The 14,747-nt window shown below is 41.7% G+C and overlaps 3 protein-coding genes across 6 annotated transcripts in view; all 3 read left to right on the top strand.

The window, feature by feature from the left end:
* Positions 1-14,747, top strand: part of LOC106094656 (putative phosphatidate phosphatase) — a 162,958-nt gene that overhangs the window by 79,227 nt on the left and 68,984 nt on the right. The gene's annotated exons all lie outside the window — the stretch shown is intronic.
* LOC131994087 (activating signal cointegrator 1 complex subunit 2 homolog) lies at positions 4,359-14,620 on the top strand. 4 transcript variants are annotated; one of them, XM_059360341.1, is made up of 3 exons: positions 4,359-4,465; positions 4,648-4,848; positions 13,658-14,620. In XM_059360341.1, exon 3 carries the CDS (start codon positions 13,664-13,666, stop codon positions 14,297-14,299), a length of 636 nt encoding a protein of 211 aa, XP_059216324.1. In that variant the 5' UTR covers positions 4,359-4,465; positions 4,648-4,848; positions 13,658-13,663; the 3' UTR covers positions 14,300-14,620. The 4 variants fall into 4 exon arrangements, with proteins under 4 accessions (XP_059216324.1, XP_059216325.1, XP_059216327.1 ...); XM_059360342.1 differs by lacking the exon at positions 4,359-4,465 and having other exon boundaries at positions 4,603-4,848; XM_059360344.1 differs by lacking the exons at positions 4,359-4,465; positions 4,648-4,848 and adding an exon at positions 5,725-5,943.
* LOC131995835 (uncharacterized) lies at positions 8,144-13,507 on the top strand. The gene is made up of 2 exons (XM_059365004.1): positions 8,144-11,466; positions 12,571-13,507. Exons 1-2 carry the CDS (start codon positions 8,144-8,146, stop codon positions 13,505-13,507), a joined length of 4,260 nt encoding a protein of 1,419 aa, XP_059220987.1.

Consider the following 14,747-nt stretch of genomic DNA (forward strand, 5'->3'; position numbering starts at 1 on the left):
ACTGGTTTGGGGGATGGGGAGGCCAATAAAAACAAGTAAAAGCGTGCTAAGTTCGACCGGGTCGAATCTTATATACCCTCCACCATGGATCGCATTTGTCGAGTTCTTTCCCCGGCATCTCTTCTTAGACAAAAAAAAAAAATATAAGAAACAAGTAAAAGCGTGCTAAGTTCGGCCGGGCCGAATCTTATATACCCTCCACCATGGATCGCATTTGTCGAGTTCTTTTCCCGGCATCTCTTCTTCGGCAAAAAAAGGATATAAGAAAAGATTTTAAATTATATGTTGGAGACCTGTGTAAAATTTCAGCCAATTCGTATAAGAATTGCGCTCATTGGGGCTCACGAAGTAAAATAGAGAGAACGATTTATATGGGAGCTGTATCGGGCTATAGACCGATTCAGACCATAATACACACGTTTGTTGATGGTCATGAAAGGATCCATCGTACAAAATTTCAGGCATATCGGATAATAAGTGCGACCTCTAGGGGTCAAGAAGTCAAGATCCCAGATCGGTTTATATGGCAGCTATATTAGGCTATGAACCGATTTGAACCTTATTTGACACAGTTGTTGAAAGTAAAAATAAAATACGCCATGCAAAATTTAAGCCAAATCAGATAAGAATTGTGCCCTCTAGAGGCTCAAGAAGTCAAGACCCAAGATCGGTTTATATGGCAGCTATATCAGGTTATGGACCGATTTAAACCATACTTGGCACAGTTGTTGGGTATCATAAGAAAACACGTCGTGCGAAATTCCATTCTAATCAGATAAGAATTGCGCCCTCTAGAGGCTCAAGAAATCAAGACCCAAGATCGGTTTATATGACAGCTATATCAGGTTATGGACCGATTTAAACCATACTTGGCACAGTTGTTGGGTATCATAACAAAACACGTCGTGCGAAATTCCATTCTAATCAGATAAGAATTGCGCCCTCTAGAGGCTGAAGAAATCAAGACCCAAGATCGGTTTATATGGCAGCTATATCAAAACATGGACCGATATGGCCCATTTACAATACCAACCGACCTACACTAATAAGAAGTATTTGTGCTAAATTTCAAGCGGCTAGCTTTACTCCTTCGGAAGTTAGCGTGCTTTCGACAGACAGACGGACGGACGGACGGACAGACGGGCGGACATGGCTAGATCGACATAAAATGTCACGACGATCAATAATATATATACTTTATGGGGTCTCAGACGAATATTTCGTGTAGTTACAAACAGAATGACGAAATTAGTATACCCCCCATCTTATGGTGGAGGGTATGAAATTATGTATCAGATTCGTGTTCTAGTTATAAAATACCTCGTATTTTAGCCCCATATTGCAATGGTCAGCAAATACGTCCTATTTGGGTGGTGTTATGGGGGGTGGTGTGGCCCTATGGACGCTTTTTATATTAGATTCGTGCTTTAATCCCAAAGAGCTTTTATTTAAGCCCCATATTGCTATGGTCGCAAATTTGCCCTCTTTGGGGGGTGTTTTTGGGGACCCTTCGTATTGTACAGTCAATTACCTTTTATTTGAGCCCCATATTGCTATAGTCAGCAAATAAGTCTTGTTTGGTGGTGGTTTGGGGAAGGGATGTACCCCCAGAAACTTGGTCCCACATTTGGATATCAGATTCGAATGGTACTCGCAAGTACATTTCTTTTGAGTCCCATATTGCCATGGTCGGTAAATTTGTCCGACTTAGGGGTGTTCCTGAGTGGTCCCCCAAACACTTGGTCCGACAATCGGATATCAGATACGTTTTCTAATCTTAAATACCTTTCGTTTGAGTCCGATATTGCTGTGATTGGTCAATAAATATATTTGTTTTTAACTTACTATAAGAGAGCACAAAAAATGTCATTTAAATCGCACCGCCCATCTCCGAGATCTTAGGTTAATTTAGGTAAGAGTTGCAGTCCTTTACAGACTCACTTAGACAATTTTAAGTCCATTGTGATACCACAGTAGCGGAAGAGCAAGACTTCTGGCAGGAAACGAACTCACAACCCCTGCACTGATGATGCAAGCACGCTACCAACTCGTCTACCGGAGCGCTCATCTCCGAGATCTTGCGTTTCTGAAAATTAGGCTATCTATTGATGTAGGTAGTTGGGGTTTGTAAATGGGCTATACCGGTTCAGATTTAAAAATAGCCCCATATATATACCGATCTCCCGATTTGATTTCTTGAGCCCTTACGAGCCGCAATTTTTGGCTCAAATTTTGCATGTAGTATTCTGTTAGGACTACCAACAACTGTACCAAGTACGTTTCACATCGGTCTATGACCTGATATAGCTCCCATATAAACCGATCTCCCGATTTGACTACTTGCGTCCTTACAAGCCGCAATTTTTGTCCGATTTGGCCGAAATTTTTCATGCGGTGTTCTGTGTTCTAGAAGTTTTAATTTTTGCTGGTGTGACAACTAAATTTACGCCTCCATCCATTCTAAAATAGTTATATAGGCTATACTTCCTTTCTGACCGTATTCCTAGTCTGCTCCCGAATACCTTGCATTCAAGTTCCATATTCCCTATATCGTCCAATAAACCTATTTAAGGGTGTTTTGGATTTGGGGCGGGGTCCCAGTTACTTGGAGCCTATTAAAATTCGTACTCTACTCCTGATTACCTTTCATTTCCCGCACGTGAAATAAAATGTTCACCGATCTTGCCTCTCACTAAGCCCATTGTTACACGTGCTGTATGGCATGTGGCACCGTGTTGTTGAAACCACATGTAATGCATTTGCATCATCTTTGAAGAAGCACAGTCCAATGATGCCACCAGCCCATAAATCGCACCAAACTGGGACTTTTTCTGGATGCATTGGTAACTCTTGCAATGCTTCTGGCAGGTCTTCACTCCAATTCGGATTATTTACGAACGCATTGAGCCAAAAATGAGCTTCGTCGCTGAAGAAGAAGATGCGCGCGATTAACTTTCTCATCAGAGCACGCATGTTTATAATAAACTTCAATAATTTGCGAGCGTTATTCGTTTGTAAGACGATTCATGGTTAAATTATAGACCAAACTGAAGACGTTTGACAGTGAAACAAAACACGAAACGTGCGTGAGCTGTTTAAACCAGTGTAGCCAAAAAGATAATATCTAAAAAATCACACTTTATGTAGAAGATTATGTAAAAACAAGTAAAAGCGTGCTAAGTTCGGCCGGGCCGAATCTTATATACCCTCCACCATGAAGCGCATTTGTCAGTTCTTTTCCCGGCATCTCTTCTTAGGCAAAAAATTATATAAGAAAAGAAAGAAAGAAAAATCTGCTATTAGAGCGATACCAAGATATGATCCGGTTTAGACCACAATTAAATTATATGTTGGAGACCTGTGTAAAATGTCAGCCAATTCGAATAAGAATTGCGCCCTTTGGGGGCTCAAACATAAAATAGAGAGATCGATTTATATGGGAGCTGTATCGGGCTATAGACCGATTCAGACCATAATAAACACGTATGTTGATGGTCATGGGAGGATCCGTCGTACAAAATTTCAGGCAAATCGGATAAGAATTGCGTTCTCTAGAGGCCCAAGAAGTCAAGACCCAAGATCGGTTTATATAGCAGCTACATCAGGTTATGGACCGATTTGACCCATACTTGGCACAGTTGTTGGATATCATAACAAAACACGTGGTGCAAAATTTCATTCTAATCGGATGAGAATTGCGCACTCTAGAGCCTCAAGAAGTCAAGACCCAAGATCGGTTTATATGACAGCTATACCAGGTAATGGCCCGAATTGAACCATACTTAGCACAGTTGTTAGAAGTGATACTAAAAAACTATGTGCAAAATTTCAGTCTAGTCGGATGAGAATTGCGCCCTCTAGAGGCTCAAGAAGTCAAGACCCAATATCGGTTTATATTGCAGCTATATCAGGCTATGGACCGATGTGAACCATACTTGGCACAGTTGTTGGATATCATAACAAAACACATCGTGCAAAATTTCATTCCAATCGGATAGGAATTGCGCACTTTAGAGGCTCAAGAAGTCAAGACCCCAGATCGGTTTATATGGCAGCTATATCAGGTTATAAACCGATTTAAACCATACTTGGCACAATTGTTGGATATAATAACGAAACACGTCGTGCAAGATTTCATTCCAATCGGATAAGAATTGCGCACTCTAGAGGCTCAAGAAGTCAAGACCCAAGATCGGTTTATATGCCAGCTATATCAGGTTATAGACCGTGGACAAATTTGCATTTGTCCCTTAAAAATTAAGAACATATCGTAGAATAAGTTGTATGAATTATTGAATTGTATTGTGAATTGATATGAATTGTCTAGCGTATAAGAGATCCTTTTTGCCATCCGTACTAGATTGTAAGACTATTGTGAATTGTTAGTTATAAGCCTTTTAGTACTGCAGCTCACTTGCCCTTTCTGTAATTTTTAAAACTTCACTTCTTCCACAACCGCAGCAAGGTGAGCATCCACACTCTTTTCTCCTCTCCTAATAAAACCCTTACCTTTGTAATCTCGCAACCGAAACACTTACCATCTTTTTATTTCCACTTGTCTCTTTTGGGTTTATCTCCTCTTTTTTCTAACTTATTATTCCTCTGTGCGTGAGGAATAATAAGCTTAGTAAACCGCCTAAATTACAGTCCACTCATCATCAGCCATCGAGGGAATTCCGATTGTGACGTCATCTCTCTCGATCACTCACCCCCGCTCCGTCTACATTGGAATCCCACTCTTGTTCATGGTCCATCGAAGCCGTCCACTGAGACAACCAGAGACAACCATCGATTGAGGTAAATCCCATCTACATTGACATACATACATAGTTGTGTGCCATCGTTTCGGTAAGTGAAACCACTTCAGTTGTTAAAAAAAAAAAAGCTACATACATACACACTTATAAAGGGCTAAGTGACAGAAAAACAAAAAAGAGATAAAACTACACCGAAAAAGTGCAAAATCATAAGGAAACCCCATGGTGAAGTTATAAATTGCATGAACAAACGCATTTTTAAATGCGGTGTGGATATATGGGAAATACTGCGTAAAATCCCTTAAAAAAAAAGAGATCAAAATTTGTTATTTCCCGAGAATTGTCTGCCCGTCTCTATTTTCGCTTTAAAAAGGAAAAAAAAAGTGTGTATGTAAAAGCTTTGTGTATATGTATTTAAAGACTGAATCGTTAATTGTGAGAGGAAAGTGCGTGAAAAGTGCCAAAAAGTGTTGCTTTGTCGGTCCTCGTGTGTTGGACACGGTAAAAAGTGCATTGTAAGGGCAAAATTGTTTAAAATAACCTTTTTTACAAGGCTCTGAAAATTACGGTAAAATTTTATGTTATTTCTTCAATTTCTCCTTGTTTGCATAAATCCCGTTAAAATCAGGCAAAATATATTTTAAAGTCCATATAACGGATCAAAATCGCTGAAGACTGATACATAATTTGCTGCAAAAGTAATAAGGAAATTTTTAATACATAGTCCCCTTTATGTACAACACAAAGTTCAACGAACGTTTCGTGCAGTGTAATAGGGGAGATTGAAGTTGACTCTCTTTCTATCTCTGTGGATTTGTGCAGGAGAGAGAACGGAAAAGAGAACTGCAACTCAAAAGGTAAAAGCGAAGACCAAACGAATGAGGAGCAAAGGAAAGAAATAGACGGACAGACAGGCCAACACTTGGAAGAAGAAGAATTTGGGTTTGATTTAAATTGAATCGGAACAATGTGGAAGTGTGCAGTGAGAATTTAAAAGAATTAGAAAATAGAAAAATTTTATGTGAGAATTTTTAAATAAATAGCAAAAGTGCAAAACCCAATAAAAAAAATGTGCTATTAATTTTCACAATTTGCAAAAGAAATGGAAAAAGAATAGAATTGAAAATATTTGTTGAAGCGAGAAATCGAGCTAAATTAACAAAAGAAAAGGGATAAAGCACATAAAGTTAAAAACCAACCTTCCATATAAAGTTAAAAAACACACAAAAATTTAAAAAAAAGTGTAAAGTTCTATAGAAATTTTTAAAATATTGCACAATTCTGAAATCACAACGCTGAGTAAGTTATTGCACACCCCCTTCTAGTGTACGCTCACTTCATACATGCCATAGGAATATATAATATTTAATCATTTGCGCTTGGATTTGGTTGAAATTTTTAAAATATTGCACAGATATAAAAACTCTTATTTTAAAAATATTGCACAAACCAGTTGTTTACCCACTCTTATACATACCTTTTGTCTTTGCATCAACCATTTGCGTAATTTGTTTTTTTTTGTTGTCAAAAGCATTAAAATATTGCACTCATACCTTATACTAGTTTAAATCACGGCACTATTTTGGTTCATTGCACGCCTCCCTCATAATTTTCTACATTATTCATTATTATTATTATGCGAATTTTCATGATCCAACAAACATAAATAAAGAACAGAAGAAGTAGAAAAGTACCAACCAAGGCATTTGTCAACAAGAGAAAGAATAAGGAAAAAGATCAAGTAAAAAAAAAAAAACAAACCAAAAGGGCTGTTGCCTAAAAAAAGGGCTGTTGTTGTTTATGCATCTGCCTACCCGCTCCCATTCTGTTCTGCCTACGCTGCGCTGCCTACTCGGTACTGCCAACTCCGTACGTATTGACTCTGTCGCTGAACAACAAGCAGAGCCCTCTCGTTTAGCCACCTGATACACACACGCACCTACATTAATAGTCATCATCCGCATGTTTGTTTTGCCCTAGTTGTTCCCATTGCAATATTTGTTTTTGAAGAGGAACAAAACCAACTACGCACACAGTGTTACCAGATTGTTTGTTTTGTATTGAATTGCGGGATTCGTAATTATTTTTCTCAATTTCCCCCGCTTAATTAAATCAATTAAAAAAGGTATTTGGAACAGGAAAACAAGAATTTCCTTGACGTTTGGCATCTTTGGAAGAGTTGGTTATTAGTTAATACACGATCATAATTATTTTTTTTTTATTTTTGATTTGCGTATATAAATCATTAATCACTGAGTTAACAAGAATCTGTGTGCAGTATTTGGCAACAGTGCATGCGTACGGCACCGTATGAGTACATACCCTCACTCAGCAGGCATACACTTAGAGAAAAAAGCTCAATGAATAAAGCGGCAGTTTGACATTTTGATTCATATGCAATTTGAATTGAATGTCTTGGAATCGTCAATACACTAACAGAATTATACACACATATTTACTAACTCATAAATTTCGAACCATATACACATTTTACCTGTTTTTTCAGCCTTTCTGTGAACTTGTTTGACAAGTTAAAGAATTTCTATGAATTAAACAGAGATATTTGAAGAAATTTATCAAGCTTTGGAGAAGTATGTGTTTTTAGATTTTTGAGAAATTCACTTACACATATCATCTGATAAGCCACTCTAGATAAATTTCAACAGATATCATCTGAACATTTGTCAATTATTGAATAATTGATCGCAATTAGTACGCGGCAGTGTATAGTTGTGAGAAAAGGCGACAAGTTCTCTTTTGCCACACTCCTCTACAACAGAACCTTTTCCTTTTTGATTGTAATGCAATTCAAATTGACGGTTCTCTGTCTATTGAACTGCAGTTTATAAGTTTGGTGCAATTCAATTAAAATTTTCGGACACCACTTATCCCTCCTACTATGCTCATCACGGGAATTTCAGTCCCTCACGTCTAATGTTATGAATTATTTGGATTAGCTTTGAAATCTTGCCTTTGGTATTCTCGCCTTTAAATCTAAGACTGCTCTTTAGACGCCCGCAAAGATTCTGAGTTTTTAAAATTATATTTGGCATATTATGCAGAACCCGCTACTTTAATTATTCGGAATCTTATCACCTCTCTTACTAGCTGAACAATTTTGGTTATTCAACGAAGCTTTACGCTTGCACTCAACCCAATCGCAAATCAAAATTGTTTCTATCTCCCTGTGTTTCCAGAGGCAAATAGATTTCTCACGACAGTACACCAAATAATTCTTCTGCGCTACTTTCTTGGACAGGAGTTGAAATCTCTACTCGAAGTAATTCTTCTGCACTATTTTCCCAGACAGGAGTTGAAATCTCTTCACTCTTCGCTTATTTGCTCTATTTCTCATTGTTCACTCTATTGTACGGAATCAGTACAGAATGAACTTAGAGGAAGCCACCACGGACATGGCTTCTCTGCCTTCGGGATCTAATCCTTTATCGAATCCCACTTCCGCAATTAAGACTTCGTCGAATCAAGACAAGTTTCTCTTTGATTGCGACCATTTGATCAACTTTTGCACTCAATTTGAACAGAGTGACATTCAGGATCAAACTGATTCGGTATTGGAAGTAAAGTTAGAGGACCTAGAGAATCGGTGGCAACGACTTCAGGCTACCTATGAAGGTCTCATGCTAGCTCCAAGAAGTGTCAATACCAAGGACTACAGGGACAACGCTAGAGTTAATTTCAATGCCAGCTCCGAAGCCTATTACATGGCAAGGTCCCAAATCCTGGATATTCTGAGAATATCAGGAGGAAATGCTCGCCAGAACGCTAGGCACAGCCTTATTCCGGCTTATATTCCCCAGCCTTCGGTTGATCACTCCTCTCAAGAGGTGGCTGCCAGTTACATCAAAGTGCCTCCCTGTGATACAGAGGTATTTAAAGGGGGTTACGAGGAATGGCCGTCATTCCGTGACATGTTCACGGCCGTTTACGTTAACCATCCAAAATTGACGAGAGCTCAGAAGTTATATCATCTGCGGAACAAGACTAGAGGTGCAGCTGGCGCCATAGTCAAGAGATTCACTCTGTGCGATGAAAACTTCGAACTCGCTTGGAGTGCTCTAAAGGCTCGTTATGAGAACAAGCGGGTCTTAGTAGACAATCAATTAAAGGTTCTCTTCAACATTCCTATGGCATCTGTGGAGAATAGTGAAGCAATTCACAAAATTCAATCCACCGTGAATGATTGCCTGTGCACTCTCGAGACTCTTGACGTCAATGTAGAAAGCTGGGATCCCATACTCTTATACTTGGTTTCGACCAAGTTGCCAGATGAAACGCTGGCTCTGTGGGAGCAATCCCTCAAATCTCACCGCGATCTTCCTACCTGGAAACAGCTCGATGAATTCCTCATCAACAGGTACGAAATCGTGGAACGGCTCTCGAGCATAAAAGCCACAAAGACCAGAAGTTCGCTCCCGTCTCAAAGCAGTGGTAAGGTTCAAACTTATCACTCGCAAGAAAAGCTAAGCTCTTCTTGCCCCCTATGCAGTTCCGACCACACCATAAGAAGTTGTGGACAGTTTCGGAAATATACTGCGCAACAACGCATAGATTTTGCATACAAGCACAAGTTATGCATAAATTGCCTCTCCTCATCTCATCTCAAAACAAATTGCAAAAGTGTGAACACCTGTATAATTTGTCATAAGCCACACCACACTCTGCTTCATCTAAGAAGTAATCCAGAAGTGGAAACTGAAGATCAGGCAACCCATTCTAGTCGCGAGGATGACAAGGGTCAAATGAAATCGTCTGGCATGAATTCGAGAAACACGGGTCATAATGAGGCTCCCTCAACTTCAGGCGCAAAGCGCCCCTCTCACGTTCAGGCCAATTTCTCGTCCAACAACGAAATGATTTTGTTACGAACAGCTCTGGTTCGGGTTGAACATCAAGGGGAGTTGTTTACGTTAAGAGCTCTTATTGATCCCGGTTCTCAACGAACCTTTATAACACAGCGAATTCAGAAGCGCTTACAAATTCCCACTTCTAAAGCGCATTTTGAGATTTTTGGTATTGGCGAACAGACTCAAACGTCAAATAAGGAATGCCAACTTGTCATTGTGGCGGAGAAATACGATGTTCGCTTCACAGTCTCGGCAATAGTATTGCCTAAAATGACAAAATGGCTTCCTTCCGTCTCATTCGAAATCTCAAATCCGTCCGAGTTGGAGGAGTTAGATCTGGCAGATCCAAACTTCAATAAATCCGCTCAAATTGACCTAATTTTAGGCAATGATTCTGAACGATTCATTAATATGGAAGGAATCAGGAGGAATATATGTGGCGATACCTCAGCATACAATACAGTTTTTGGCTGGGTATTGAGCGGTCCAATGCAAACTGAGAGAATTTTATCATTTTCCACGAACGTGGTGGAATCCGAGGATATAGAAATCAGCGAACTTCTGAGAAAATTCTGGGAGCAAGAAGAGGTACCCATAGCTCCTCCTCTTTGTGAAGATGATCAGTTTTGCGAAGAGTTTTACTCTAAAACTACCTCCAGGTCGCCGGACGGTAAATACGTCGTGAGACTGCCTTTCAAAGCAGAATTCTCCGACTCCCTCTCTCTTGGCTCATCTCGCTTTCTGGCTCTGGCTCAGTATAATCGGATGGAGACAAAGCTCTCGAATGATCCCGAGCTAAAAACCGAGTACAATTCGGTTTTAAACGAGTACATTTCTCTTGATCACGCTCAGGAGACCTCGTCTCAGGAAATCAACTGCGATGGACGATACAATTCATTTTATCTCCCACACCACGCAGTCGTCCGTCCAGAACACAAGTCCACGAAGGTGAGAATTGTGTTCAACGCATCTCGTAGGAGCAAATCTGGTTATTCGCTGAATGATGTGCTCCGCACAGGACCTACACTGCAAACCGATTTAACGTCTGTGATCCTCAATTGGCGCCGATACCGATATGTGTTCTGTGGCGACATTCAGAAGATGTATAGGCAAATATGGCTACATCCGATCGACAGAGCATATCAACGCATACTTTTCAGACCGGATCCTAACGGACCGGTGAAGGATTTTGAACTAAAAACGGTTACCTTTGGTCTGAACTGCGCACCGTTTTTAGCAATTCGCACTCTATTGCAACTCGCCTCTGATTCCGAGGATGAGTTTCCGAATGTCGCAAAGACACTGAGGAAGGAGACTTATGTCGACGACATTCTGTCTGGTGGCTTCACTATAGAGGACACTATCCGCAAGCAAGAGGACTTGATATCAGTTCTGGGGCAAGCAGGGTTTCCTCTTGTGAAACTGACTGCAAACGACCCACAATTACTTGCCCGGCTTCCCAAAGAAAGTCTCTATGACTCTGACTTCTTGCGTTTCGATGAAGCGAGCACAACGAAAACCTTGGGTATCAAATGGAATGCGCTTACTGATTCTTTCAGTTACACCCTCGGCGCTCTTCCAACAGATCAGCCCATGAGCAAACGCAAGGTACTGTCTGCCGTTGCTCAGTTATTCGATCCTGCAGGATGGGTGGCTCCCATTGTAATCAGGGCGAAGATACTGATGCAGCAACTTTGGCTAGAAGGTTTGGATTGGGACGACGAACTCGGCTCAGAAACTCTAATGAAGTGGAATTCTCTGGTATCCGACTTGAATCACGTCGGATCAATCTCCATACCCAGATGGCTACAGTACTATCCGACTGATACAGTAGAGATTCACGGGTTCGCCGACGCGTCTCAGGCGGCGATCTGTGCATGCGTCTACATTAGGTGTCGGACCTCAAAATCCGTTGTGTTCTCGAATTTACTCGTTGCGAAGAGTAGAGTGGCTCCACTGAAGCCTGTATGCCTACCACGTTTGGAGCTCAATGGAGCCTTTCTCTTGGCAAAACTTGTCAACATTGTGCTATCCACTTTCGATCTGGACATTAGTGGCATAACTCTTTGGACGGACTCATCCATTGTCCTTGGATGGTTAACAAAACCACCATGGACATGGGAAACATACGTGGCAAATCGGACGTCCAAGATTCATGACCTTCTTCCAGGGGGGACATGGAGACATGTCCCTACTCACGACAATCCGGCCGACCTCGGCACAAGAGGTTGTAGGCCGCAAGACCTCACATGCAACTCATTGTGGTTTCATGGCCCAAATTGGCTGACGAACCCACCGTCAGAATGGCCAAACAGGAACCCTTTGGTATCCCCTGGAATGGGAAAGCGCATGAATATCCAGGTTATGCACGAGACAGTGGAAGACTCAGACATCCTGCTCAGATTCTCGTCATACCCCCGAGCACTTAGGGTAGTCTCCTATATATTCAGATTCTACTATAACTGCCTTGCTGAATCTAGAGGGACCACTAGTAACTCCTCTCCAATTCTTACCCAAGATGAGGTAAGAAACACGAAATTTCGTCTGATAATGTTGGCCCAGATGAAGTGGTACCCAGACGAATACAAGCAGGTTAGTAGTTCTGAAGAACTCTCCAACAAAAGCTCACTACAATGTCTGAACCCCTTCCTGGATCGGGACAAGGTCCTACGCGTTAATGGTCGACTCGCGGCTTGTTCTTTACCCTACAACGAGAGATTTCCTATCATACTTCCAGGGAACTCTCGGCTTTGCCACCTTTATTTGCTCCATTTGCACGAATTTCTCGCCCACGGTGAATGCATCCTAATGTGTCGTATGATTCAGACAGAATTTCACATCTCACGTCTCAGACCAAGGGTGAAGGGCATTATTCACAAGTGCAAAACGTGCATCATCTTCAAGAAGAAGCCTTGCTCCCAGATTATGGCTCCGCTCCCTCTTGACAGATGTACAATAACACCACCATTTCACGTGACGGGCATAGATTTCGCAGGGCCCTTTGATCTCAAAAGTTCAGCTCTTCGCAGAGCCCCTCTCTTAAAGGGTTATGTAAGCATTTTCGTGTGCTTCTCTACAAAGGCTGTGCATTTAGAGCCATGCTCCGAGCTCTCCACGGCGGCATTTGAAGCCGCCTTTTCTCGATTCGTTGGGAGGCGAGGCCTACCTCGAAAGGTAGTATCTGATAATGGCAGGAATTTCGTGGGTGCCAGTCGAAAGATGCTACGAGAGTTTAGGAGTTTCATTCAGGTTGCAGCAAGCGACATTGCTGAGAGGTACTCTACACAGGGCTTTGAGTGGCAGTTTATACCCCCTCATGCTCCACATATGGGTGGGCTTTGGGAATCGGCCGTGAAATGTTTTAAGCACCATTTCAGGAGAGTGGCTGGCGCTCATTTATTCACGTTCGAGCAATTTGCCACATTACTTGCTCGTATTGAAGGAGTTCTGAACTCTCGCCCCATCTCTGCCGTCTCTGAGGATCCGAATGATCTCACGGCGCTGACTCCCGGACATTTTTTAAAAGGCGCTCCGATAATGTCATTTCCCGAGCCTTTGGCTGGGGATATCTCCGTGGTAAATAGGTGGGTGAAGTTGAAGGCCATCCATCACCAGTTTGCTATACGATGGAAAGAGGAGTATCTGAGGACGCTGCAGAAGCGTTATAAATGGAAGACCACTTCTCCCAATGTGAAGGTCGGTGATCTTGTAGTCGTAATGGACGATCTACTACCGCCTAGTGACTGGCGACTGGGAAGAGTGTCTAAGACCTACAGCGGTTCCGATAGGAACACCAGAATTGCGGATGTGAAGATCGCATCCGGGGTCATTACTCGACCAATCGTTAAACTATGTCACTTACCCATACTTGATCAAACCCAATAGGGGAAATTATTACCGCATAAGTGTGTCTGCTTCTCCCCTCATTTCCATTTCCTTTACTTTTCATACCCGTTTATATACTCTATCTCACTCTCATTTGTTTTCTCATTTCTTGCTTACCTCAACAGTCAATAAACATCTGTCTACTTTCAGGTCAAAATGAGTGCCCAAAACCTCTACAAGTGCATGTTGTGCAAAAAACGCCATGCCCTCAGATACTGCCCAATTTTCATCCAGATGACGGTGGAGGACAGGAGGGTAGTAGTTCGACAGCACAACTACTGCCGAAATTGTCTGGCGAAAAGCCACACACTTGATGACTGCCAGTCGGCAGAGACTTGTCGAAAATGTGGGTTTCGGCATCACACCATGCTGCACCCACGAAAACTCACCTTCAACTCCAGCAGCTCTACCATCACCACCAAATCGACCTCATCAAGACAACAACCCCAAAAGAAACCACCAACTTTAGCACGGCCTCGACGACAACAATCAACATCAACTCCGGCCCAACGCAAACAACCAGCTAAATCACGCCTTGGCCAACGTCAACACACAGCCTCAGCTGGTCAACAACAGCGACAACCCAAAAAACGCTACAGGTCTCAGAGTCAAAGAGGCCGCCTGCCACCAAAGCCAAGACCTCAGCAAAAGCCAAGACCTCAACAGAAGCCAAAGCCACAGAAAGCCAAAAAAAGACGCTCAGCAGCCCCTCAACCGAATTACTTGATACTGTCAGAGGCTATAAAGTCCTTGGCGACCGTACTTTGCGCTTCCTCATCAAATTTTGCGTAACCGCAAGGCCGGCGCCATGGACAAATTTGCATTTGTCCCTTAAAAATTAAGAACATATCGTAGAATAAGTTGTATGAATTATTGAATTGTATTGTGAATTGATATGAATTGTCTAGCGTATAAGAGATCCTTTTTTGCCATCCGTACTAGATTGTAAGACTATTGTGAATTGTTAGTTATAAGCCTTTTAGTACTGCAGCTCACTTGCCCTTTCTGTAATTTTTAAAACTTCACTTCTTCCACAACCGCAGCAAGGTGAGCATCCACACTCTTTTCTCCTCTCCTAATAAAACCCTTACCTTTGTAATCTCGCAACCGAAACACTTACCATCTTTTTATTTCCACTTGTCTCTTTTGGGTTTATCTCCTCTTTTTTCTAACTTATTATTCCTCTGTGCGTGAGGAATAATAAGCTTAGTAAACCGCCTAAATTACAGTCCACTCATCA

Source organism: Stomoxys calcitrans, chromosome 1 (genome assembly GCF_963082655.1).
Source record: "Stomoxys calcitrans chromosome 1, idStoCalc2.1, whole genome shotgun sequence".
NCBI classification, from domain to species: domain Eukaryota; kingdom Metazoa; phylum Arthropoda; class Insecta; order Diptera; family Muscidae; genus Stomoxys; species Stomoxys calcitrans.

Coding starts and splice junctions, on each gene's coding strand:
- LOC131995835 (XM_059365004.1), top strand. CDS start 8,144: ATGAACTTAGAGGAAGCCACCACGGACATGGCTTCTCTGCCTTCGGGA. Junction 11,467..12,570: donor GATACAGTAGAGATTCACGG/GTTCGCCGACGC, acceptor CCCTCTTGACAG/ATGTACAATAACACCACCAT.
- LOC131994087 (XM_059360341.1), top strand. CDS start 13,664: ATGAGTGCCCAAAACCTCTACAAGTGCATGTTGTGCAAAAAACGCCAT.